Source organism: Besnoitia besnoiti, chromosome II, assembly GCF_002563875.1.
Source record: "Besnoitia besnoiti strain Bb-Ger1 chromosome II, whole genome shotgun sequence".
In the NCBI taxonomy this organism is placed as follows: Eukaryota; Apicomplexa; class Conoidasida; order Eucoccidiorida; family Sarcocystidae; genus Besnoitia; species Besnoitia besnoiti.
Window position 1 is genome coordinate 4,851,861 of NC_042357.1, and position 24,135 is coordinate 4,875,995.

Here is a 24,135-nt window from a genome sequence, read left to right on the forward strand (position 1 = left end):
TCACAGAGTTTGGGCTGGCGGCGAATGCTGCACACACCTGGAAATCGGGTCTCTTCGTTCCTACTTGTGAGTCGTTGATGGTAGGCAAAGGAGCCTGAAAAGTTGATACTCCAACGCAGCATGAAAGTTTTTCCTGTGCCGCGTAGCACCCCCGGACCTAGCCACCCACCATGCGGGTCGACGTGCGTCATCAAATCATGGCAGCCCTGTTCCCGCTCGACAGAAGCAGTTGAGGGAGTACAACGTGTTGACGACGAGTCAGTCACAGAGCGCCTTGCGTTTTCTTCGTGGTGCAGCCTCAACGGAAACAGACAAAGCCCAAGCGAACCCGTTCTGAGAAAGGCCGCGGAGGGCGCGCAGCCAGCCCCGCGGGAGGGTACCTAGCTTGAAGAGGAAGTGTTGCGTGCGTACACGTGACGCTTTACCTACCAGCGCCTTCTTAGCTTCCAGGCTCCTGGAAAAAATCTTTGCGGGGTACTGAATTCGTGTAATGAAAAAACATCTCCTCGGCGTGCGTTTGTGTGTGACGAGTCCCGGCAGTATAGACGTTCGCCCTACGCACCTGGACGTGTCTGCAGCATATGCGACGACCTCAATCTCGTAATTCCGTATCGAGCCACGAGTCCGCTCGAGCGTGACAAGTTGCTGTCCAGGGCTTTCTGCGGGTGGGGTGTAGGTCCTTGTTTGACGGTCTCAGGTCTCAGGACCCCGTATTTTCCGTTGCTGTGCGTGGAGCCTAGACCGTGTGCCAGTACTTCCCAGGTGCACATGCTCACACGGGTGATCTTCGTCACGATGTTCACTGTGGAAGAAAAGCACTGCGTGGTTTCCGCTCGCGCACCGCCGCGATTTTGTTCCCAAAGCAGATACATCCGCGCCGAGAACCCGCTTCACGCCTTCGCTCTCTCTTCGCAGGAGGCGTGCTCTGCCTGTCCGTCGCAGAGTTTTAAAAACGGGGCGGGCGAGGCCTCGTTCCCAGGCTGGACTTTGTGGGCTCTATCTCACCGCTACTCGCTCTGACGCTATCGGGTGCGCGTCACAGGCGACGACTGAGCATGCGGAAGGTGCCGCTGACTGTTTCAAAAAACCGGTCGGCGCTGTGGCAGCCCATCCGTTGGCGGGATAGCGCCAGATCGGCACGCAGAGGCGAAGCAGACCAGAAAACACACCCTCGGCAGAAGAAGAAAACGACCAACTGCAGAACTTGTGGAGTTTCTTTGTTCTCTGATAGCAGCGTGTGTAGTAGCCAGGGAGCGGAGGCATGGCCTAACCCCAGAAAACGGTGGACGCCGAAGAAACACGCCATGAAGAAACACAGACTACGGGAAGGGGCGAAGGCGCGAGGGTTCATTCCTTCAAGGCAACTCGCGTGGAACCATGGCGCGGAAAACGAAAGCCGTGGTGTGCATGTGTCTGCTTTTACTCCCTTAGGCGCAGCCGAAGAATGCAGCCCCCCCTAAATCGGGCTGGAACGGTGGCAGCCTGAGACACAGCGCTCTGCCTTCACAGGAAGGCAGAGCGCGCGCAAGCTACGATGTCGCCGCACATTTGCGTCTCTCCCTTTCTCCTCGCTTCAGAGTTCGGCTCACGCACGCCGGCGGAAGCGCGGGCGCTAGGGCTAGGCGGCCGCAGTGCGCGAGCGCGAGAGCGTCGCTAGCTGGCGCTCAATACAACGAAGCGACAGGCCCGTGTCGCTCTCAAGATTGAGCTCTTTCGCAGCAGCCGGAAGCTGATGACACACACGCATTCGCACGTGCACCCACGCATACTGCACATGGGGAAATTTCTGGCTTCCTCGGGTTGTGCCGCTTGTGCACGTCGCACCGCACTGTCTACCCGAAGTCACGTCTGCCTTGCATGCGCTGCCTCTTGATTCGGAGCACGGCCCAGAGAGAGCGTCCATAAAAACGTCACTGTCTTTAGGAGCCTCACTGTCCGTCCATGAAACACAAAGGCCGGTCTCTTTTCTCCGCAGGGTCTTCGTTCACCTCTCAAATTGTCACTCATAGCCGTTTCTAGGCCCCTTTTCCCCTCTCTGTCCCTCGAGCGCGTCTCCCGTTCATACCAGAAGGCCCCGGCGGGGGATGGCGGCGACTCGAGTCACAGAACGGCCGTCCTCGCTCGTTTCTGAGAAACCGGAGTGAGTAGGCCTTCACGAAACCAGCCCCGGATACGTGTTTCCGCTCCAGCCCCAGCTCTGCAAAACAAAGGCTTACTGTGTCGTGAAGTAAGTCGTTGCAAATGCGCGCCACAACTTGGAAGCCCTGTTCATCTCTACACAGGATAACCTCCCATTCGCGTTCTTCATGCTCCCTCTCCTTCCTCTCCATAGCGTCTAGGATTTCGTCCGGCGCTTCGTCTCGCGTTTCTTCGTCGGCATCGAACTCGCAGCTCCCTTGCCTCCGCTGCTGGCCGCCCCTCGCCCCGTTTTTTAGCGCGAAAGGCTCTGAAAAAGACGAAAGGCCTGCGAGTGCGCCGGCGCCACCTGGAGTCGCATCTCCTCCTCTCTCACTTTCTTCAGCCTCGCCTCGTGCGACGATGCGACGCCACAAAGGGAGTTTCGCCTCTCTTTCTCTCCAGCGCTCTTCGGCCTTTAGCTGCCGATAGAGGCGCAGCCAATGCATGCGGTCCCCCCGACGAGCTCGAAAGTGTGTCTCTGCCAGGCTCATGCGGGCGCGGCGATGCAGCTTGAGGACGATCCCCAGGCATGCCAGTAGCACCTGGATCGAAACACGAGAAGACTATAGATTACATGTGGGTCGCCGGCGACGCTTTGCAGGCCGCGGAAGCCACAGCTGCCAGCCAAAATTGAAAAAAGCTGTCCTACCGCGAGACAGGAGGGATTCACGAACACATCGCTGCATGCATGCATATTCGCCTACATGCATACCGTTGCACGTGTGCGTAGAGAGAGTCGACGATGTGGGTAAAGTAATTTCAAAAGCACACCGACTCAATGCGTATGCACGCATATATCTATGCTAGTGTATGTATATACATACATGCACACGTGTGGCTGTCGTGGTGCTTTAACACGGGCATCACACGCGCAGGCAGCACACATCGAGCGGCAGTCGCGTCTGAAAAAAGGGAATCCGCAGCAGACAACTCACCTCGACGCGCTCCCGCCTCGGGCGGCTCGCGTCTTCGTTGTCTCCTCGCGCATGTGCGACCGGGCCTGCTGAGACTGGTCCCTGCCCTTCTCGTCCGGCGCCGCACGTCTCCCGCGTCGCTTTTTGACTGCCCGCCTTCCGTTTCTCCTCGAGTAGAAACGCATCTATCCGCGGCAGTGCGCACGCCTGCACCTTCTCCAGCGCTTCTTGGGTCTCGTCGTCCTTCGCGTCCGCGCGCCTCGCAGGCGCCTGTTCGCATTCCTCCGCTTCGCCTGCCACGGGCTCCGGCTGCAGCGCACCGCGGAGAGCCGCGCGCAGCAGCAGGTCGACACTTCGCAGAAGGAAGACAGAAAATCGAAAAAAGTGGGCGAAGAAGCGCACAGCGCCGTCTTTTCCCGCGTCGGCTCCGGCTCCCGGCCTGTCGTTCTCTCTCGCGCGGCTCGAGAGGCAGGGACAAAGCGAGGCGGTGGTGCAAACGATGTCAAGGAGCAACTCAAGAATGTGGCGCGTCACTGCGTGCTCACCGGCATCCGCGGCCGAAGGCGACTGACACCCTCGCTCGCGCTGCGCTTCTTCGGCGCCCTCAGTTCCCAGTGCATGCAGCGCAGCTTCCAGCGAGAATGCGTCGCTCTCTTCGTCGCCGCGTTCCTGCCCCGGGTCGCTCGCCTCTGAGGTCTCCTCCTGCTCGGCTGAGCGGCTTATGAGGCTGAGTGAGAGGCGCGTGGCGGCGCCCTTCGACTCGAACAGCAGCCGGCGAACGTCCCCGGCTGCTGCGGCGACTACAGGACTCCGTTCGTCGAGCTCCCACGCTTTCGAGTCTCCAGACGCAGTCGGTGAGAGACTCCGCGGCGGCAAGGTGTCGGAGGAGGACGCGGACGAGCCGGGCGTTGCGAGGGCAACGAAGAGAGGATTCTGGAGAAAGAGGAAGAGGAGATGCAGGCCGGCGGAAAAGGGAGCGGGGAGGAGCGGGTCGGCATGCAGCCACTGCGTGAGCGTCGCTGTCTCATTCTCGGCCGCGGCGCGGGCTTCTCGCTCGTCTTCGCCCTCGCGGGGTCGTTCAGCCACAGCTACCGCCGCTAGTCTCCTGTATCTTTGAGTCCAGGAGTACGCGTAGTGACCCTGTAAAGTCACCGGGGCGCTCGAAGAGGGGGCTAGACGCGTTGCAGAGGCCGTGGCGTCTCCCTCGCCCCGCTGAAACAACTGGAACGCAGGGCCTGTCCTCGCCAGGGCGTCGCGGAGACAGAACAGAGTCCCCACAACCGCGTGCAGACGTCCAAACACGTGTGCGTAGGCGGAGGAGGAGGCGGTGAGCCGCCAGTCTCCGGTTGGCGCCTCCGAGAGCGGCAGCGGAGTCGTGGAGAAGTGAAGGACTTTCTCAGCGATTGAGCAGACGCTCGAGCCGAGAATCGCGCACCGGACGCAGGCGCCGGCGCATTCTGAAAGCGCGTCTGCCTTGGCAAACGCCTCCCCGCTGCCCGCCGGCTCAGCGCGGCCGTCGCCAATGCTCGCTCTCGGCGAGCCTGCCGACTTCGCCGCGAAGAGCGCCGGGCACGCCAGAAGCATGCGCTCCTGGAGCTCCGTGTGAACGCCGGCTGCAGTACGCAAGAGCGCGAAGAGGTGCGACGGCAGCGAAAGGCACGGCTGGAGCTGGGATGAGGGAGGCGAGAAGAGAGCCGCCCCTGGAGTCTCCTCGCCCTCGTGACTCGTGGTACCGGCCCCTCCCTCGCGTCCTGCGCCGTCGCCGGCGACGGGGCGGCCTTCCGTCCTGTCTCCATCCTTCTTCTCTGCCTCGCGCTTAACCTCTCTGCGTTTCTTCTGCAGCCTCGCCTCGGCGGCGTCCTCGCCGCACTCCGCCGCCTCCTCTCGCCTTCGCGTCCGACGGTCTGTGTCTTCTCGTTTTCCGCGTCTCCCTGTCCCTGCACCCGCGGACAAGGCGAACGGCTTTGTGGCGCTGCAGAGAAGCGAGAGGAGGATCTTTTCGTTCCTCTGAGCGGCTTGGAGGAGGTGCCTTCTAACGTCCGCCTCGGGGGGCGCGGCACCTGCGTCACTGCTGAGCGTCGAGCCGCGAAGCAGCATCTCCAACAACTCGCGGCGCGCGTCCAGCTCGCCCTTCGCAGGCATCGGCGAGAGAGTGACCAGCGAGCGCGCAGAGTTGGGAGGCGACGGAGGGCAGCAGGACGAAGAGAGAGAGGAAGGCAGCACGAGACTGCGCAGGAGATGCGGCAGCAGAGCGCCCACAGACCGCCCACCCAAGAAGGAGAGGAGCGAGAGCGGGAACTGCCGGCAAGCGGCTGGAAGGCGGAAAAACAGAGACGCAGACGACGTGCAAGAAGGCCGTGCAACCTGGCTGCCCTCCGCGTCAGGGCGGGCGGCGCCGTCTCTGGCTAGCGACAAGCCGCTGCGGCCCGAGCGGCCTCGGGAAAAGCCTCCCGGCGCAGAGAAGAACAGCGCCAGAAGCGAAGGCTCGAAGGCCCGGAACAGCAGAGAGAAGTCGCACCTGCAACCGTGAATCCCGGACAAAAGAACGAAGGAATGAGATCTGCCGGCGGCCCCAACAAGCACACTCTCCAGCGCAAACACTCGCACTTCCGAAACACACATATCCGTGTAACTAAGTAAAATGGATCTGCGCACGGACGAATACGTGATCACGAGATATGCATGCATCCACAAGTATAGTAGATTGATGCGTGTTTATGGTGCCTGATGCTCCGGTCACCGCATGCAGACTTCACGGGCTTTTGGCTGCCATTTGCGCTTACGACCATGTGAGCAAACGGGCATTTGAAAAAAACAAATTCATGCAAGCCCGTGGACGTGAGTGAACCAAAGGCTCTTTTTCCGCAAACCAAACGATGGAACCAGAAGAAAACTTCGCTCAGCATTTTGTCACGGAAGGCCCACCAGGAGGTGCTGATACCGTCCGAGGATTAGAACTCCCAATAATATCTGACCTGTAATCCCCGGCGTACCTTACGACCGTTATATGATTTATAGATACAGGAAGGCAGGCAGCGTATGCTGCATCACGGTCTCCCCGAGATTACACCTGAGGTCAACGTCTACCGCGACTGCTCCATCTACTATCTCTCGGCAGAGCTAGATCCATGCATATCTGTAAATGTATGTGTATATGTTGCATGTCGTAGAGACTAGGGAACAGAAGACACGTCGTCCCCTTTACAAGCACATCGATGAATCCCTTCGCTGAACGACGAACTCAGGCGCGATGGGGAGAGGCGCGAGGATGACGCGGAGTGCAGGACACCTCGGGAGAGAGTGAACTGTGCAGCGTGCGCCTGCCTCACCTGTCTCCGCTCCGAAGCGCAAAGTGCCGCATGACGCCTGCGACCCAGTTGGCCATCTGCGCAACAACAAGCGCGACCTCGTTTTCTTTCTCCGCGGGCCGCGGCGACGGGCGGCCTTCCGGCGCCAGGTCTTCCGGCGCCTGGCCTTCCGGCGCCTGGGCGGCTCGCTCCGCGTCTTCGCGCGGACTCGCCAGAGCGGCGACCGCCGCGCAGAGCTTCACATACACCTGCCCAATCCGCGGGCTCCATTCCAGGCAGTAGTAGGGGTTCGCGGCGCCCGCGTCTGGCTTCCTCGGCTGCTCCGCGAAGCCCTTTCGCAGCGGGGAGGGCTCCCCGGAGGGGGGCGTGTCGCGGCGCGAGGGTGCGAAGACGACGGGCGAGGCGACCAGCATCGCGGGAAAGAGCGGGCGGTACAGGGATGAGAGAAGCGGAGGCATCGTCGCACAGAGCGCCGTCGGCGCGGCGCCCAGGAGAAGAAACGAGAGAGGGAGCAACGTTACCGACAGCTGAGTGACGCCGTCCACATGCAGTGCCTGAGACGGCTGGGAGGAGTCTCCCTTCTCGTCGGCTGCCGACGCAGACGTAGACACAGCGCCTTCTGTCTGGGCGCCATCGGCCTCTTCACAGCCACCGTCTCCGCTCCCGCCCTCGCTGCCCTCCCCGGAACTCAATTTCGGGTCTGCTTTGGTCGTCTCCTCGGGCTCGCTCGATTCTCCCTCCAAGGACGCCAATGCCATATCGCCCTCTTCGTTTTCTTCCTCTTCACCGTCCCCACCTTCCTCTTCAACTTCCTCTTTATCTTCCTCGCCGTCCTCCTCTTCGTCTTCTTCCTCATCTTCATCATCTTCCTCTCCCTCGCTGTCGCCTCGTTCGTCTTCGGCTTCTGTCGCTCGTAGTCTGCGTCGCTCGGCGGCGAGGTCGGGGAAGACGAAAGGCAGCGAGATGAGAAGCGAGACAGTTTCGAGAAGGATGGCCTGTATGGCGAGGATGCACGCAGAGGCCGCGTCGTTCGGTTCACTGGGCGCAGGACTTGCTTCCAGCGCCTCGCTCTCGCGTTCTTCGCCTCCCTTCTCCCTCTTTTTTTTCTCCTTCTTTTCTGAGAGAGAGGCGAGCTGACCGAACCGATTTCGGCCTTCGCTCTTGCCCTTCTGAGACCAGGAGGAAGACGCAGGCGGACCTTCGCTGCGGCCCTGGCTGGCCTTCGCAACCGAGTGATGCAGCGTCTCGCAAGCCTCAAGGATGCCGCGCACCAGACAGGACGTCGTCCTCTCTCCGTTCGCGCTCTCTTTTTTCTCCCCTCCCTCTCGCGTCTCGGCCTCGCGCGCGTGGGCGTTGTCGCCGTCCTTCACCTCCGCAGCGCCTTCCTCTCTCAGCAGTTCGTCCACGAATGCGGACCGCTGCATTTCGCGGAGGAAGGTCTGCAGCACGGAGGGCGAGAAGAAGACTTTCGTCTTCTTGAGTCCGCCGAACGCCGCAAAAAGCGCGTAGGCCCCCTGCCGCCCCCCGAGCGACTGCCGCTGCACCGAGGGCGACGCAGGGAAGAGCGACGACAGAACTACCGAGAAGAGCGTCGGGGAAGACAAAGAGAGAGAGAGGAGCGGAGACAGCGCGGCAAGCGCGGTCCCCCCACGAGTCTCTGCGTCCACGAGTCGCTGTGAGAAGTCGCGCAGGTGCATAGAGGGGTCGACCGCAAGAGGCGAGAAGAAAGAGACGAAAGCTCGAAGCAGCAGGTCCGTGAAGAAGACGGTGCGGCGCGACAGCGGCGAGAAGGCGTACTCAGAGGCAGTAGAGAAGGCGTTTAACGCGTTCGCATTCAGACCCAGCGAGGCAGAAGTCTTCTCCACTCGCCCCGCGCTGAGTCCGTTGCAGCACGACGCAGCGCCGAGGCCCGAAGCCGCGGCGGCTGCGGCTGCGGCGGCGCAGGACGCGCCACTGTCAGAGTCCGGGGGAAGGAGCGCTGGGACGCGTCGATCCGCCTCGGTGCCTCTGACGTAGAAAAAGATATTTTCTTTCGCAAGTTTTCGGTGCGCGCTCGAGGCTCTGTGGCAGTCGCGCAGCTCTTCCGCCTGGACGTCGTGTACGCTGCGCTTAATCTGGCGCGCCGCGTGGAGCAGAAAGAGCGACGCAGTGAGGTAGCAGCCGAGGAATAGCGACACGAGAGGAGGCGGGAGACAGAAGGAAATCTGCGTCGCACGCTCCGCGGCTTTGCCGTCCGTGGCGCTCTCTGCAGACGCGCCGCCGCCAACGCCCGCCTTCACTGAAGACAAAACGAGGCGGCGCACGTCTCCCAGCACGCCGACGGCTGGACGAGTCAGCAGCTCCTCGCCTTCGTAGCGAATCGATGAGTAGGCGCCCCTCCGAGCGAAGGGCGAAGGCGGAGCAAGGCCGCGCCAGGAGGGCGCGCAGGACGCAGCGGAGGGCGACAGCGACCAGCCTTCGTCCTCAAGAAGAGGCGCGAGGGGGAAGGACGCGAGGTGAAACGTCAGCGAAGCCAGAGAGAGACGCACTGCGTGGAGGAGGGCGCCGCGCGAAGAAGACGCTGGCGCGCCCGCCGCGCTCTCCGTCGGGAGTGTGAAGGACAGCAGGAACGCAAGCGACGACAGGACGTGCTTGACGAAAAAGAAGAAGAGATCTTCCTGCTGCAGGGAGCAGAAAAAGACACTCCGCCGCTCCCGCCGATGAAAGCGTTCCTCGCGGGTGCGCGACACCGCCGCTCCACCAAAGAGCCACTGGCACACAGTCGCCTTGCCTCGGCCTGCCATCTAGACATCTCGAGCCGCTTATATGAATATATACAAAGAATTCACCAGCTAAGGCACTGCACAGAGTTTGAGGGAAGGAGAGTGGTCAAGACTATTTCGCTGCGAGAGTCACAGAGAGGCGTGCGCCTGCAAGAAAGCTGCCGCGGCGGCGAATGGGATCTCACACGCGGGATCTGACGCCCGAGGTAAGAGTTTCGTGTCGCGCACGTGTGCCTCGATCATTGACACAGGGCTGTGAGCATATCCGCACGCAGCTGATATGTTGCTACCGCGTCCAGTCTCTCTCCCGCCAGAGTCGTTCGCCCGCGAGATCGAAACTAAAAAAACTGACAGGGGCTCGTACACGCGGCCGCGCGTGTGCTTACTTCTAAAAAGCCGCGACGCACATCACGGGAACTACTAAAAGGGATTGTGAATCACGACTATGAACTGAAAAAACAAGTGGAATCTGCTCCGCGGACTCCGAGGCGCTTGAGAGTCACTGCCTTTGGCCCCCCGGCGGCGTCGCTCCAGCTAGGAGGCATGTCTCCTCGACAGAAAAGTAGCAACGTGCTCGGCTCGGCTGCGGAGTAGTGGGCGCCTCCGCGGGTCGTTTGTCGTCGGCTCACCGTTTTGCCGTGGCTCGCCTGGCCGGTTTTTCCGCCCTCCTCGTTGTCCTTCAGCCTCTGTCCTTCGCTCTCAGAGACCTGCAGCAGCAGCAACACGAGGAGGAGACAGCTCCGGCAGCCCTCGCCCGCAGAAGGCGGGGCTTCGCAGGGCGCAGCGCGCGGGGCCGTCGCGAGGGCGCGCCGTACTTTGCCGTCGCCCAGGGCCTCAGCGCCGGCGTCTCTCTGTCTCTCTCCGCCGCCACGGGCGCCCTCCGTTGCGGGTTCCAAGAGGAGCGACACGCGCACGTCTGGCGGCAACTGCGGCGCGCCGAGAAGCAGCAGATGGAGGAGTCGTAGACAGCTGAACATCTGGAAGAGCAGTGACGCGACCTCGTCGCTGTCTCTTCTCTGCGCGCGACGGCTCGGCGCGCCGCCCTCAGAGGAACCCCTCGCGCCTCCAGAAGCCGCCACAGCTGACGAGGCGCTCGACGCTGCGCGACACTTCTGAGCAAACCGAAAAAACAAAAGAAAACGGCGCAAATGAAGACATGGAACGCCGAAAAGCGCTGAAGCCGACGTAAACAGCCGGATGCAGCCGATATATAAATATTACTATATATGGATGCTTGCGGCCTTTTGTGTAAAGAGAAAGAAAAACTCTCAGGGTGGACTTCTCGCGTCTCTTCCCCGCAGTGTGCAAGAGGACGGCTACCAGCAGCGAGCTGCAAGGGCGCCAGTCTTCTGTGCCCGCAGACATCCACAGATGGATGAATAAAGACGTATCGCATACTTCAGCAAGTGTAAACGACAGATCGGCGTCTCTCGGTCGTCTGCACGGAACTCTACACGCACAGAGAGTCAGAAACGGCCGTTTATCCCCAGTCCACTGTTCACGCCCCAGAGCAGACCGTAATATATGCATGCATATATACTAATATATATACATATATATATGCCATATGCCTATATATATGTATATATGCATACATGTATCTTTGACAAACCCGTTCACTGGTATGGAGTTATCTGGGTGCGATAATTCGACATTATATACGTAGAGGCTTGCAGCTGCGGCTGTCTCGCGTGCTTACGGCCTTCAAATCCTCGAGAAGCTGCAGCCAAATTCTGCATGTTTTGCTGAAGAGCTCCCGGAGCTGCTGCACCCGCGACCTCTGCTGCGCAGACAAGCCGGCTAAGACCTGCGCGCGCCGCGCCGCCCCCGGGACGTCCTCGGAAGATTCCTCGCGCCCAGAAAGGCTTGCCCGCGCCGCGGCGGAGAACGCACTCGGAGTAGACGACGCCGCAGAGACCGAAGGCAGGTGCGGGGGGAGCAGCTGAAGCAGCAGCGGAAGCGCGAGAGACGTGAAGGCCGAGACGCTCGCCGAGCCGCACGTGAGGACGCTGATGACGCTGAACGGAAGCTGCAGAAAGCAATCGGCAACGCGAGCGAAAACTCCCTTGGCCAGGTGGATATCTGCTTCCTGTCGAATGCGTGCAGATGCGGGAGACGCGCAGGCGTTCCTCGATGAGATTCACTGCCTCAGGAGAGAGACACGAAGAGACAACAGATAAACCGCGCAGACAGCCAGAGAGGACGACAGAGTAGATGAAAAAAACTCGGCGTCGCCCGGAAGCCTCTCCCTGAGGAGAAAACACGGATACATGGCACGACGGAAAAGCAAACGAACAGAGGAGAAAACTGCGAGGACGTCAGCACAGCGTTGCCCAAAGAACCAAAGATGCCTTTCCCTGGTATGAAACTGATCGCACTCGCAGCTGAGTCGTACGCGTCGCGCGGCCTGCCTTCAGCAGACTGGCGCCCCCGCTCACGCGCATCTGCATGAGTCGACAGCGCGTATGTATAATTATGGTGTAGGCATTCGCAGACACAATTATGCATATACGTGGGTACATATAAATATGTGTATAAAATATAAAAATACATTTATGTATAAATATGTAAGCGCTTCTTTCACTCGCACCTCTTCTTCTCCCAGAAGCAGTGCAGGACAGAGCCGCCGCGCGGCGTCGATCAGATGCAAGGAGTCGAGGCGTGCCTCCGGCTCCAGCGCAGTCAGCCCGCTGAAAAGAAAAACACCAGAATTTGCAAAGCTAAGAGCCAAAAGAAACCCTCAGCCCCGAGAGAGGGCACAAAGTCCCTTAACCCTAGATCCACCTCCGGTTGCATGCGCGTTTTTCTCGTCTCCTCTCTCGAGGCTTTCGTCTCCGCGTCCTCCCCCTCGTTTGTTACAGGTTTTTCCTCCCGCACCACACCGTAAATTTCCATGTTTTTCTCGCTATACCAGGTCTTTTTCCTTCTCTTCGTGTCAGCGCTACGGTGGAAGCGGACATACTTTTGAAGGAATACCGCAATACTTTTTCGGTGGGCGAGAAGAATCTGTTGGTTTTCCTCCTGGCGCTCTTCTTCCGTTCCTCCCGCCTCCCCGGGGCCCCTCTCGCCTCCGACCGCGGTCGCGGCGGAGGCCGCGCGCCGCGACGCGCCCTTTCGGGCCTCCCTCGGAGACAACAGAGACAGAAGACTCGTCCACGCCGAGCGAACTGCAGTGCGCGCAGCTGGGTCGCGCTCAGAGATGCCGCTGCCAAGCAGCGCGGGAAGAAGGCCAGGGAGGAGAGGATTCAACAGAAGGGCGACGGAGGAGGCAGAAGACGAAGAGGCGAAAAAAGGAGACTGCTCCTTCTGATCAGACAAGGCGGCGAGGAGCCGGGAGAGCGAAGCCGATAGATGGACAAGCCCTGTGACGCGGATTCGCGGCGTAGGGTGACGGATCTGTCAGACACACGGAAGCGACAAACGCAAGCACAGCCGAGTCGCCTCGCTGAAGCTATGTCGCTAGACACATCCGAGGCCGAATACACTTTGCGAATCCTCACCAGACATCTGGCTGCCTTCCTCAAGCAGGGCTACCGCACACGCAAAAAAGACGCAAGTTGGGGGTTACGCATCAGTCGGTAAATATGTAAAATAGAAAACGAGTAAATCGCTGTTTCGAATGCACTCCATCCCCATCGTGGCTGCAGAGCGTCCTCTCTCTGTCGCCGCGTTTCGGTCGCGCAGTCGCTCTCACTTTTTGCAAAGCTTCTTCGATTTCGTTCACGAATGCATGGGGATCGACGGTGCCGAGTGCCTTCTTTTTCGCTGACGCGTCTCTGCGATCGCTCTCTGCTTTCTGTCTCCACTGCCGAGCAAGCAGGAAGTTACTTTTCGCAAGGACGCGCGTGTCTGTGAAAGACCCTGGGCGTGTCTTCGGGGCTCCAACAGTGTTTTTTTTCTTCTCGAAGGGCGCGGGCGCCTGCTGTGCGCGCCGCGCAGCCGGGGTCGCGGGCGTGGCTTTTCTGTTCTTTGACGGCCGCGATTTCGCCATCGTGCAGCGGAGAAGAGAGAAGGGAGCAGGCGAAGAAAACGAGAGGAATTAGAAGTAGGAACGAGAGAGACAAGCGCTCCAGAGGGTTCAGAAGAACGCGCGATTGGCGCGGCGCATGGCCTCCTCGCGAGGGGATTGAGCGGCGACAGCCGCGGCGGGGGACGAAACGAGAACTCAACAGAAAGAAGAGGAAGGAAAAAGAAGGCAGAAGAGAGACAAGGACGCGCAGATTTCGAGAACGCTGCCGCGCCGACCGGCAGTTGAGAGAGCCGAGAAACGGGGCGAGGAGATAGATGGAGAAAGCTGCGCGCCCGCTGCTCAGAGGGACGACGGCGGAGAGTGAGGAGCAGATGCGGGAAGAAGGAGTTGTTGACAAACGCAGATGAATCCGAAACGCCTTTTCTCCCTCCGGAAAACGAGCAATGAATTGTGCGAAGGGAAAATAACGCATGCAAAAAAATCCATGCGATATGCGCATGCAATCCCCAGCCCGTACTATTCGCAACTGCACATGCAAGTCGATGCTCGGGTCACTCGAGTGTCGGCTGGCTGAGTAGACCTCTGCAAAACAGTCGTAGAGAACGACTCCGTGTTGTCGGTGCGATCGATGCGGACGAACGCACGAGAGGCAATCGAAGGTTTCATCGGTTGTCTGTAAGGGAGTTTTCGAAAACGCAGAGGCAGGTTGCCGCTGACCTCACGCCTCGTCGAGGCGGGGTCGATGCCAGGGCGCCAGAGTCATGCCCACCCGCTCAGTACAACTCCTGCACTCAGAGGGCGCACAGGTTAGGGTTTGCCTCGAGTGATTTCCTCCTTCCCCGCATTCGACCACACGTCGCTCCACAAGCTCGACTGCTGACGTCTTCTCAAAAAATCTGCGCGCACACCGCAGGGCGGCGCGGCCTGCCTGATCTACGAAAGTGTTCCAAGCACGCGCCGCCCAGGTTCGTGCCGCAACGCGGGGACGCTCGGAGCGTCCCCGCGTTGAACTTGCATGTCGCCCGCAAGCGAGCAGGTGCTTGACCAAGCTGGCTCAATCGCGACTGCGAGGCGGCGCCTCATCTGTGTTCTGCGTAGCTGAAAAAGTCTACTTTCTGCCTTTCTCCTTATCCGAGTGGAAGATCGCTCTGAGCGGCGCGCAGAGCGAGAGCTCAAGGCCGCACCTCCAGAACGAGATCGCCCTCTGATACGGAGAAGGCAGCAAGTAGACTTCTTCACCAGCTCGACTGCGGAGCCCACGCCTCTGCTGCGGTCAGGACGCTTCCGAGACCTGAGTCGGTCTGTGATAGGCAGAGTTGGAAGCCGCCTCTCGGCGGCCGCTAAAGCTGCGAGGCGATTCCCGCCTCCGTTCTCTGCATCCCAGGGCGCGCGCTGGACTGCTCCATAGCTACTTCGCACTTTGCACTACAAGTTTCACTCGGAAAAGAGCCACTTTGAAGCGAGAAAAACGGAAACCTGGAGGCACCCTGGCCTCCACGGCCATACCCCACACAACCCGAAACGACGCATGCGTTCAGAGACTTTAAAAAAACAAGGTGCAGCCGCACAGCGCTCTGCAGGCGTGTTCTTTTAGGCAGGACACGCTCTCCCGAAAAAAGGGTTGACTCTGTCTCCTCGCCACGAGCGACTGCACGGAGAGTGGCGCGGTCTTCGAGGCCGCGCCGGACAACCTCTGCTTCTCGCGCACAGCGGTCGTGTAGGAACTCTTGGCAGAAAGACAAAACTCCTCGTTGATGCTCTCTTCTCGCGTACAAACCGCCACGCACCTCGTGCGCGTCTGTCAGTAGGGGCTCGCGTCCCGCCTCGGATCATCGTGCCAGCAGCAGGATACCGACAGTGGCGAGCGCGGGCACGCCCACAGAAAGAAGCAGACTTCCTCCGTGTCTGTCAGCATCGTTCAGCTTGTGGTTTTTCGGGTTGCACGCCGCAGTGATGCCTTGTGCGGACATATCTACTTGGTTTCTGCACGGCACTGCCTTCGTTTCGTTGGCTTCCCAGCGCTTGTACTGCGACTCGTCGCAGACGCATGCCCACGGGTAGTCCGTGCTTTGCGGATACATAAAGTCAAAATAGGAGCCTTGGTTACCTCCCTCGAAGTTCTGCGGATTTGTGATGTCAACGCCGTTGCCAAATATATCCTTGATCGCGGCGAAAATGTTCTGCGCGCCCACCTCGGCGAAGGCCTGCACACCAAGACGCACGAGGCGCGTACACGTGAGTAACTCTGGGACGCCTCACGTCAGCGCTGTGTGCACATCTTTGTCAGTTTCGAGCACACTTAGCAAGACGGGAAGATCCCCTCCTACTCTGTATCCAACACATATCCTAGCACCCCGGAGAGGCTGCCTTCTCAAACTTCGGTCTCTCCGGGCCCCAGCGGAGGTTTGGTGAGTTTCAGCGCTCGCGCGGGGGAGCAGATCGCGCAAGTGCACTCACCTGTGGATTCTCAGGAACGTGCGATCGCGATCCGTCTACAATGGGGTTCTGCTCGCCTCCGACGCCTTCCTCGGAATGCTCTTTCTCGTCGTCGTCATGCAAGGCATCCGCCTGCATGGCCTCGTGCGCGTGGCCTCTGTCCCCAGCCTTCGATTCATGGTGCTGCGCCTCACCATCGCTCTCGGGCGCCTCGCCGTAGGGATGATCGGCTCCTTCGCCAGAGGTGTGTTCAGTGGCATCCGTGTGGCCGTGTACATCAGCCCGTTCGTGCACAGCGTTATCCATTCGGTGCTGCTCGCTGTCTCCTCCCGAATGAGGCATCTCTGAATGGGACACGACCTCCGACACGTGCGACCCCGGGGGATGTGAATCAGCGGTGCTGTCGCCGTCGCGCGAAGACTCATCCCCGCCAAATGACCCAGCCTCGTGCGTCTCCGCTTCGCGATCCTTTCCGCGGGAGTAGGCGTGCGGCGCGGTCGCCGGGAGGTCGCTCTGCTGCCTGCCGAGCTGCTCGGGCTCTCCGTGCCCTTCCTCCGCTGCGGGCTCCCTCTCCACGCCGGCCGCCGGGTGCGACGAGTTTTCTGAACCAGACTGGTGAGGCAGGTGTGGGGTGATGGCTTCTGCGCGCCCCGTGGTGCCCTGCGACGTCTCGTGGGGGGGCGCCGGTGGCGTCCCTGGCTCGCCGTCGCATGCGGCCTCTAGGTGGAAGGTCTGGATCTTTGGGCAGGCTGAACCGCACACGCATTTCGCAGCACGCAAGAGTCTCAACGACAGATGCCTCTCCCGGCTGCCGGCAACCTTCGCGGCCTCCGGCACACTCTGGCTCTTCATGTCGCCTAGCTACTCCGTTGAAGAGAGGCCGCTGATACACAACTACGAAGCGGGACCTCCCGCAGCAAACCCTCGGCGCGCAGGATCTTTCTTCTTAGTTCCCAGGGCAGACAGAGACAGCTGCACGAGTGCTAGAGGTGCGAGAGGACCTGAGTTACCCTGTGTCCGGTCACGGAGAAACTCGCTCCCGAATCCGTCGCAGCCGGCTGGAGCAGATTCGAAAAGTATGCAGGTGAGGCTGAAACGTGAGAGCTGACGACAAAGCAGCGGACGCTGTTTCCGCTCGGCGAGCCGCAGGCCGCACACGGGCGTCACAGGGGTGGGTGCGGCTCCTCGGATGTACGCCTCTGCGAGGTATCGGCCTACGCTCTGGTTGTTGGAGTCCGAGCGCTTCCCAGATCGGCTTGTCGGGTGTTTCGCATTCGTTCTCTTGGCCAGAGGCGCAGCGCCGAGCTGCAGTCCGTCTCCTCTGAAAGACTTGCTCGACGAACTGCTCAGTTTCACGCCGACTCTTGACTTTAGTCTTGGCGCTGGTGCTCGCGCCGTCGTGCGTGAAGAGATCCAGCGAGCACCCGCCGGCTGAAGAGGCTCCCGACGACGACCTCCAGTGGCGCAACTCCGAAAAACTACGCGCATCCAACACGCCTGAGCGCGGCCAGCGACGAAGGTTTCGTCGGTCCGCGACCGCTGAGAAGTTGTCCGCTGCAGAAACAGGTCCACACGAATGCGCACACGCTGTGAAGACCCGCGACCTGGAGGGCTCGCGGCTTCGGAGTGGCGTGAAGCGTGGCTCCTCCTCGACCTGCTCGACACTTTCCCCACGACTAGGAGTATGCAAGCAGCATTCTTCAGGGTGCAGTCATCTTTCGCGCGGACGAGCCTCTGCTGCTTGTTTAGAGTTGCCTAGTGGGGCGGCTTGTGTGCCTGCAGCGCGAACGCACGCGTGGTGACTGCACTAGACAGCGACCGCGAAACCCCTTGAAGAAAGCAGGAGGAGATCGCCGGCAGCGCGGCCTGCGTGCCACAGGGCCCGGCTGGCGGCACTTCAACTCTTGTGGAGAGAGAACGTGTTGTGTTGTGCACCAGAGGAAAAACAAATGGCTCACCGGTGCGCCACACCACACACACCCGAGTGAGCAGTCGGTGTCGAATTCTCGCAGTGTATCGGCACTGCCCCCCACCCGCGTCTGTCGACTCGTTGTCCATACCTGGTGCGAAAAGCAGAAAGAGAATTACGGCCGCGGAGGTGAGGAGTTTCATGGTGCCTGAAGCAGCCCTCTGGAAACTGCGGCGCGCACGCCAACAGTGTGCCAGCCAACCCCCCGCGGGATCCGCACAACTGAGGTCCCTCGCATAAAGACGGCTGCTGCCTCCGACAGTCGAAGACAGCCGAGGGAAGCGTAGCGGAAGCTAGACGCTAGAGCAGTTTAGCAGCAGCCAGAGGTCCGCGAGGGAGGGCGCCGCGACGTCCGCGAGGGAGGGGGCGACCGCCGTCTTACACGCGAACTGCCGCAGGGCTGCCGGCGCTCACGGGCGAGGGCGCTATTGACGGTCCAAGTTGAGCTGGTTCAGCAGAGCCTCGAGCACGACGTTTTTGTCAGAAGCGTCTTTGGAAACGGACGAGGAGGACGAAACCGTGAGCAGCATGCCGACGCGTCAAAGTGGCGCCCATACGCTCAGGAGAGCCCAGCGACGGGGCGGCAGGGGGCGGCAGGGGGCGGCAGAGGGCGACAGGTCGTCGGTGACGGAGAGGTGCGGAGAAGCTGAGCTCCCGCGTCCCAGGAAAGAAGAAAAGAGAAACGGAAAGGAAGGAAGCCCGCGGTGCTTCGTCTCAATCCATGGAAGTGGCCCGTGCTCGCAGTCTTGCAACGCGACGGACGACCGACGGTTGTCGTTCGCGATGCGCGCCCGCGAGCGACACTGTGAGGGCGCACGTTGCACGTTCCGCGGACTGTTCACCCCGACTTCACGGCAAATTGGCAGAATAGCCAAAGAAGGGTGCGGGTCGGGCTGAGAATCGGCTTGCGCCGTACCAGGCTCTTCGCAGATCGAGGGAAACGACGCTCGACAGACTTCGAGTGTGTGTGCCGGTGAACGCTTGCTGCTCCACGTCGCGCCGCCGCACGGTCCCCGGGAGACAACGTAGAATTTCGCAAAAAAAGGGGGAAAAGCAGTTCGCACCCACGCCGAAGTGGGAGGGTCCGTACCTTTAGGGCCCCCGCTTGGAAAAAGGAGATTCATTCACGGTTTTCCAGCGCGCAGCCCGAACGCGGGTGCCAGGGCCATACTGGCAGAATCGTCGCAGCTAGTCGGCGGCGGTGTCATGCGGCAGCAGCGTCCTGAGGACAGGCGCGATTGAAAGCAATGTGAATCTTGGCCTGCAACGGCCGTCTTCGCGCGCTGTCTCTCTGCAAAAGTGGCATGCGGGTGCAGCCTGCCAGAGAAAAATCTACTCACGTGGTCACCTGCGAATTTCGCTGTCGGCTGGGCTCCAACTCTGTCTCGCCTGTGCTGCGTCGCGGCCTCAGATCCTCTCCACGTATCTAGCTGTCTATCGCTGTGTGCGTCCTCGCTGTCATCTCCCGCTGCTCTCTTTTTCCTTGGCCATGATGCACAGTAGTGTCTCAAGCGCCTCGGCGCGCATGATGCGCCAGCTAGCGGGGGATCGGAAGCAATCTGCCAGGAGTAATCACGTCGATGCTGCTACGCGGAGCGACGCCGTGTAACCGGTTCGCCTGCGTAGTAGATGCCTTCTGACCGACAACACGGCATGTGACGGCTTGCTCAAACGGAAGCTCAACCTGTTAAAATGTCGATCCAATGACAGGAGTGTGTGGCTGCGGTGCAAAACGATGCAGAGAAGGACGGCTGCCTTGTTTATAGGCCACTGGTGATTGCTACGTCCCAGCAGCACTGCGGGAGGAGCTCCCGCGTGAGCATGAGACAGTGGCAGTCTAGCCGAGTTAGCGTGACTCAAGGATACGCGGAAGCTCTCAAGCCTTACGAAGGCTATTGGTAGGCGCCAGCCAGGGACTTGGGAGTCATGGTGCCTGACGGAAAATCCGCGGAGGATTCGGATTGGTTATGAAGGGCTTCTACGTTGTCACTGAGCTACGCAACATCAGCTTAGCATGGAGCTGGCGAGACAGTAAAAGCCTACTGGGCATGAACCTTTGCCAAAAGAGACTTTTTCAGAGTACTGTGGCAGCTGCGTAGAACACAGGAGTCGACAGATTTCTAAGTGATCCATCCTTAACAGGGGTATAAAGTTCAGGGTTGCGGCTTGGCGCTGTTCGCGGAGATAGATACGGATTAACTGAGTCATGTTCGAACGGTGAAGGGGGTGTCCCGCAAATAACAGAAAAGCATCTCCCGTGAAAACACGTAGGGTCATGTGCGTCGAAGCCCTTTTTTTCGGGGTCACAAGAGTGCTCTTTCGTTTTCCACTGGGAACGTCAGACCTGGTTGGAGTATTCCAGGAGCATCGTTGAACAGTCTTCCCTATACGGTTTTCAGGCGTTGTGCAGCACTCGGAAACGAAGGCAGCAGATGCAGGACGGTATTTACTGCAGCAAGCGGGTTCGTGTTGGGAAGATGTTTGCTCCTGTGCGTGTGGATTTGTGTGATGGTACTGAGTAATTCCTGCTGTGGGCGGACAGGCTCGCAAGAGGCGTGTTAGAACGATTTGCTGGAGCGAAGCAACCGGTGGTCTAGAGCATGTGGAGGGGGCGGATCTGTCGGCAGGGCGCCTGCGGAATTCCTCTTTGCTTGGATCGCATGAGATACCGGCCGTGGCAGCTCAAGAGTAGGTAGCCAGTGGGTGTATGTTTCATCAAATTGTCAGAACGCTACCACTCACGCGATTTTCCCTGGCTCGTCGGACGTCCTCAGAGACATAGTCGCGGAAGGAAGGCAAGAACAGATCTCTAGAACACAACTTTGCGACACCCTCATATCCGGGAGTTCCTTGAGCAAGATTCCGACTGTTGTGCGCACAGTGCGTTTTCTGGGAGCTGTAGCGGAGTCAGGGGCAACTGCTGCTCTCTGGAATCGTTTCACATGTGAAGGATGACAGCCGCGGGCCATCCAGCGGGGGCTGCAGCGCTCCAGGTGAACCGAACTGCCCCTAAACGAGTTTGTTGGATGTAGTATGTGACAATGTCTTCCATCGGCAGCGTGTCAGTTGTAGTGCGTTATCTCCTGAGGCACGAATGATGGCGTCGCACGCACGGAAGTCACCCAGGGAACGCCGGTTCGTGTACGCCACGGGCGAGCGATTTCAACACGGGTTGTTTGTCCAGGCCTTCGGCGACAGCCTGGCGTTTGCAGGGTGTTGCGTCCCTCCAGTTCTTGAGCAGGGGGACGCATTGAGCAGCGCCTCTGCTTGCGATGTGGTTCGCTGAAAAGGACACCAACCCTGGAAAAAAAGACTTCCAGTGGTTTCAGTCCGCCGAGGGAAATGCCTCCAGCGCAGGAGCAGTACGCACGCGACGGAATAAAATATTTGGTCAGCGGTACGGGCGCATCTACCCCTGCTGTCGATTTCTAGGCCTCAACCCCATAGGGGCGGCAGATATCGGTGTTGCATGCAGCAACAGTGCAGGTTACGAAGCATAGGTGGGAATCCCGGGTGCGCGCCAGGGAAAATCGAACTTCGGGAGCAGCGTGGTTCATTGTCCAAATTAGTTTGACTTTCCTCTTGTAGGACTGTCTTTTGTTCAGTCGGACACGCGATTTGCTGTTTAGGGCACTCGAGCCGTCTTCCAGGTTTGCCACCTCAGAGGCAAAATGTCGCGCGCTGAGCCGGACGTCGAAGTTCCCGCCGGTGATATCAAAGCCGGCGCGAAGATTTTCAAGGCAAAATGTTCTCAGTGCCACACCATCAACGCCGGTAAGCGAAGTTTTCTGCGGTCTCTCCTCTGTCACAAGCGCACAGTTCGCAATTCACGCTCCACGCACAGACGCAGTGCTACGCATCTGTAAAATTCAATTGCGTCGCCCGGGTGCCCGCGCGTTACCGCTTTTGTGTTCACTGTGTGAAAGGGCGGTTCGTTGTGATGGATCATGCGGAATACGGTTTTTGAGAGTGTCAGCGGTGCAGAAAATCGTTTCTCAGGAGAGTGTCGTAGCCGCCGCAGTACATGCCTCCCGGGGCTTGGGCTTTTTGCTTTGAAAGGGTGACAACCGGTTTCACGTTCCATTCATCTCCACCAGTAGATACCCTCTGGTGGCAGGTTTATCTCGTGAGTGGTACTGCACGCGTTCCACGATCCAGAGTAGAAAAGATGGAGAGTCGAAGAGCTGGGCGGTGGTGCAGAGCTGCCGCTGAAATTCGAGACTCGGTTGGCGTGTTCGGGGCGACGTCCGGGGCTTGGTGTGGATATGAAACAGCTGCGGGAGCCGCGGCAAGAGACGGTTTGCCGTAGTGCAGCTGCTTCTCGGGTCTAAACCTGTACCAAGACTGGGCTTCGCATTCGAAGCGGAAATAGTGGCGAGAAAAAACAGGTGAACGGAAAGTGAGAAGCTTGTCCGATCCACTTTTTGTGTGCAGGAGGTGCCGCGAAGGCTGGTCCCAATCTCCACGGCTTCATCGGCCGTGAGAGCGGCAGGGCGGACTTCCCGTACTCGGATGCGAACAAGAGCAGCGGCATCATCTGGACTGAGAAGCACTTGTGGGAGTACCTGCTGAACCCGAAGACTTACATCCCGGGCACGAAGATGGTTTTCGCTGGTATCAAGAAGGAGAAGGAACGCGCGGACCTCATTGCTTACCTTGTTGACGCATCGAAGAAATAGGCGTAACTAGCCAGCGAACGGAACCGTTTCACTAGCAGCAGTTGCGCACACGGCTGTTCAATTTTCAGCCTCTCACCAGCTGCTGTTCTCTGTTCGTCGCCTCGTTGGTCCGACTGCGTCGAGCCGCGGATGTGATGTCCCTCCTTCCGCGGATACCAGCATGTCTCCCTTTTGTGCAGCTGCAGTTTTTGTTCTCTTTGGAGAGGAACTGAATAGTGTGCTCTCTGAAGCAAAGCCACTAGTTTTCTGCGAATTGTGGGACGCACGCTGTTGGCCATTGACAAGGACTTCACTCATGACGACTGTCGGTAAATAGTACTCTTGGACTGAACGTGTCTGCCCAAATGCTCGCTGCATTCCTTGCGACCCCGAGAGCAATACGAAAGAGCTTAAAGTTTCAGGGTTCAGCCGTATTCCCTGTTACATTCTGCTGTCGGTTCGAGACGTGTGAACGCGACTGTCGTTCACCGCAGCTGCAGATGTGCGAGCGAATCACCCCACGTAAAGGCCGTCGCTCAAAGAAAAAAAAACACCGAAACCACAGCGTTATACGTGGCTAGGGCTAGTCACCAGAGGAATTTTCGAAAGGAGGGCGGCTGGAGATTCTCTGTGCGGGAAGGTTATTCTGCAATGGCACTTCTGCCTTGTATAAAAACACTACGCGGGTGTGCCCTGCGGCAACTTGGTAAACAGCTTGATATCAAGAAAGCCGGAGCGCAACCTGTGCCGGATGATTCCTAAAAGCCTTTTGTGAGTTCTCGGTCAGTGAAAATGAATTTGACCACAGAAGTGAATGGGGCAACTTTGTTTGGTTTCCCCTTCCGGACTGCGGAGGGGCTCGTCAACCACGGCAGAGATGGGCGCGAGAATCATCATCTTCCTTGCTTCTGTCCATGGTTTTCGCGGATGTACGCAGAAGCCTTGCAAATCTGAGGCCCCGTAGTGGTTCGCCGCGCTCGTCTACGTCGCGAAGTGCACACTTTTTTGCGAGAGAAAAGAGGTCGGTCGCTCAGGAGCATAGGCACGGGGATCCAGTGAGGTAGACCGCGACCACACATCGCACAAAAATTCTTCTGGACGAGCGACGCGATTGCGTCCTTTACAGGGAGGCCGGCACCCCTGCGGTGTCGTGTGCTACAAGCATCTCCACGGGCTCGTCTGGGTTGATTATCTGTTGTGTGGTGAAGTGCAGGTCCGTATCTTCATCTCAGCCGCACAGCGACGCCTGCCCTCTCCACCGCTGGGAGAGGTCAATCTACCGCACCACGTGAAGATGCAGTTCGCCCGAGCGAGCACATCTACTCACTCGCACCGCGCCACACGCGGTCGACGATACACACGCCTCATAGCTGATAAAAATGAAATGTCTCCCTGTGGGAACGCCTCCGCGTGTCGTGCACTTCGTGCGGGTGTGGAAGCGCCAAGCAACGTTTGAGCTGGCTGTATGCAGAACGATCTCTTTGTGTCGTCTAGACTTCACTCAGCCTCTTCCCTGGGGAACCGGCATATCCGGCAGGCAAGACAGATGTGGACATTCCAAAAGTAGAGGCTGTTCGCTTCCAAATGGTAAGATGCGTCCCGTAGCGGGCAGAGTGCCTCATCTGCACACTCATCTGCACACGGTCCCGCCGCATTCGACGGCCTGCGACTGTTGGAAGCAAAACGCAGTCACAAGAGGACTCTCGCTCTTCACTCTTCGGCGCGCTCACGGGCTGCAGCACAAGTGGCGGGAAGCACGAATACGCAGCTGGCTTCGCCGTATATTCGTGTTCCTCGATCGAACCTCCTCGGTACCGAGTAGTTACCAGCGCACCGTCGGCTTCCAGTCCCCCCGTCAGCGCCTCTCTGCTTCGTCGCCCTGAGAGTGCAGCAATGCAACGTGCAGCGCGGCGATCGTGCGCTGAAGTGTTCGTCATCAT

General features: G+C 59.4%; 3 protein-coding genes across 3 annotated transcripts; 1 reads left to right on the forward strand and 2 right to left on the reverse strand.

Annotated features, from left to right (window-relative positions):
- Nucleotides 1-1,618: 1,618 nt before the first annotated feature.
- BESB_040280 (uncharacterized protein) lies at nt 1,619-13,153 on the reverse strand (the record flags this gene model as incomplete). The annotated part of the gene is made up of 9 exons (XM_029362614.1): nt 1,619-1,729; nt 2,217-2,720; nt 3,114-5,610; nt 6,422-9,060; nt 9,792-10,274; nt 10,862-11,191; nt 11,753-11,852; nt 12,125-12,558; nt 12,857-13,153. 9 exons carry the CDS (start codon nt 13,151-13,153, stop codon nt 1,619-1,621), a joined length of 7,395 nt encoding a protein of 2,464 aa, XP_029221579.1.
- Nucleotides 13,154-14,961: 1,808 nt separating this feature from the next.
- On the reverse strand, nt 14,962-17,680 carry BESB_040290 (uncharacterized protein; the record flags this gene model as incomplete). Its single annotated transcript, XM_029362615.1, has 4 exons — nt 14,962-15,336; nt 15,590-16,317; nt 16,787-17,122; nt 17,629-17,680. 4 exons carry the CDS (start codon nt 17,678-17,680, stop codon nt 14,962-14,964), a joined length of 1,491 nt encoding a protein of 496 aa, XP_029221580.1.
- Nucleotides 17,681-21,208: 3,528 nt separating this feature from the next.
- On the forward strand, nt 21,209-22,216 carry BESB_040300 (putative cytochrome c; the record flags this gene model as incomplete). Its single annotated transcript, XM_029362616.1, has 2 exons — nt 21,209-21,311; nt 21,972-22,216. 2 exons carry the CDS (start codon nt 21,209-21,211, stop codon nt 22,214-22,216), a joined length of 348 nt encoding a protein of 115 aa, XP_029221581.1.
- Nucleotides 22,217-24,135: the final 1,919 nt, after the last annotated feature.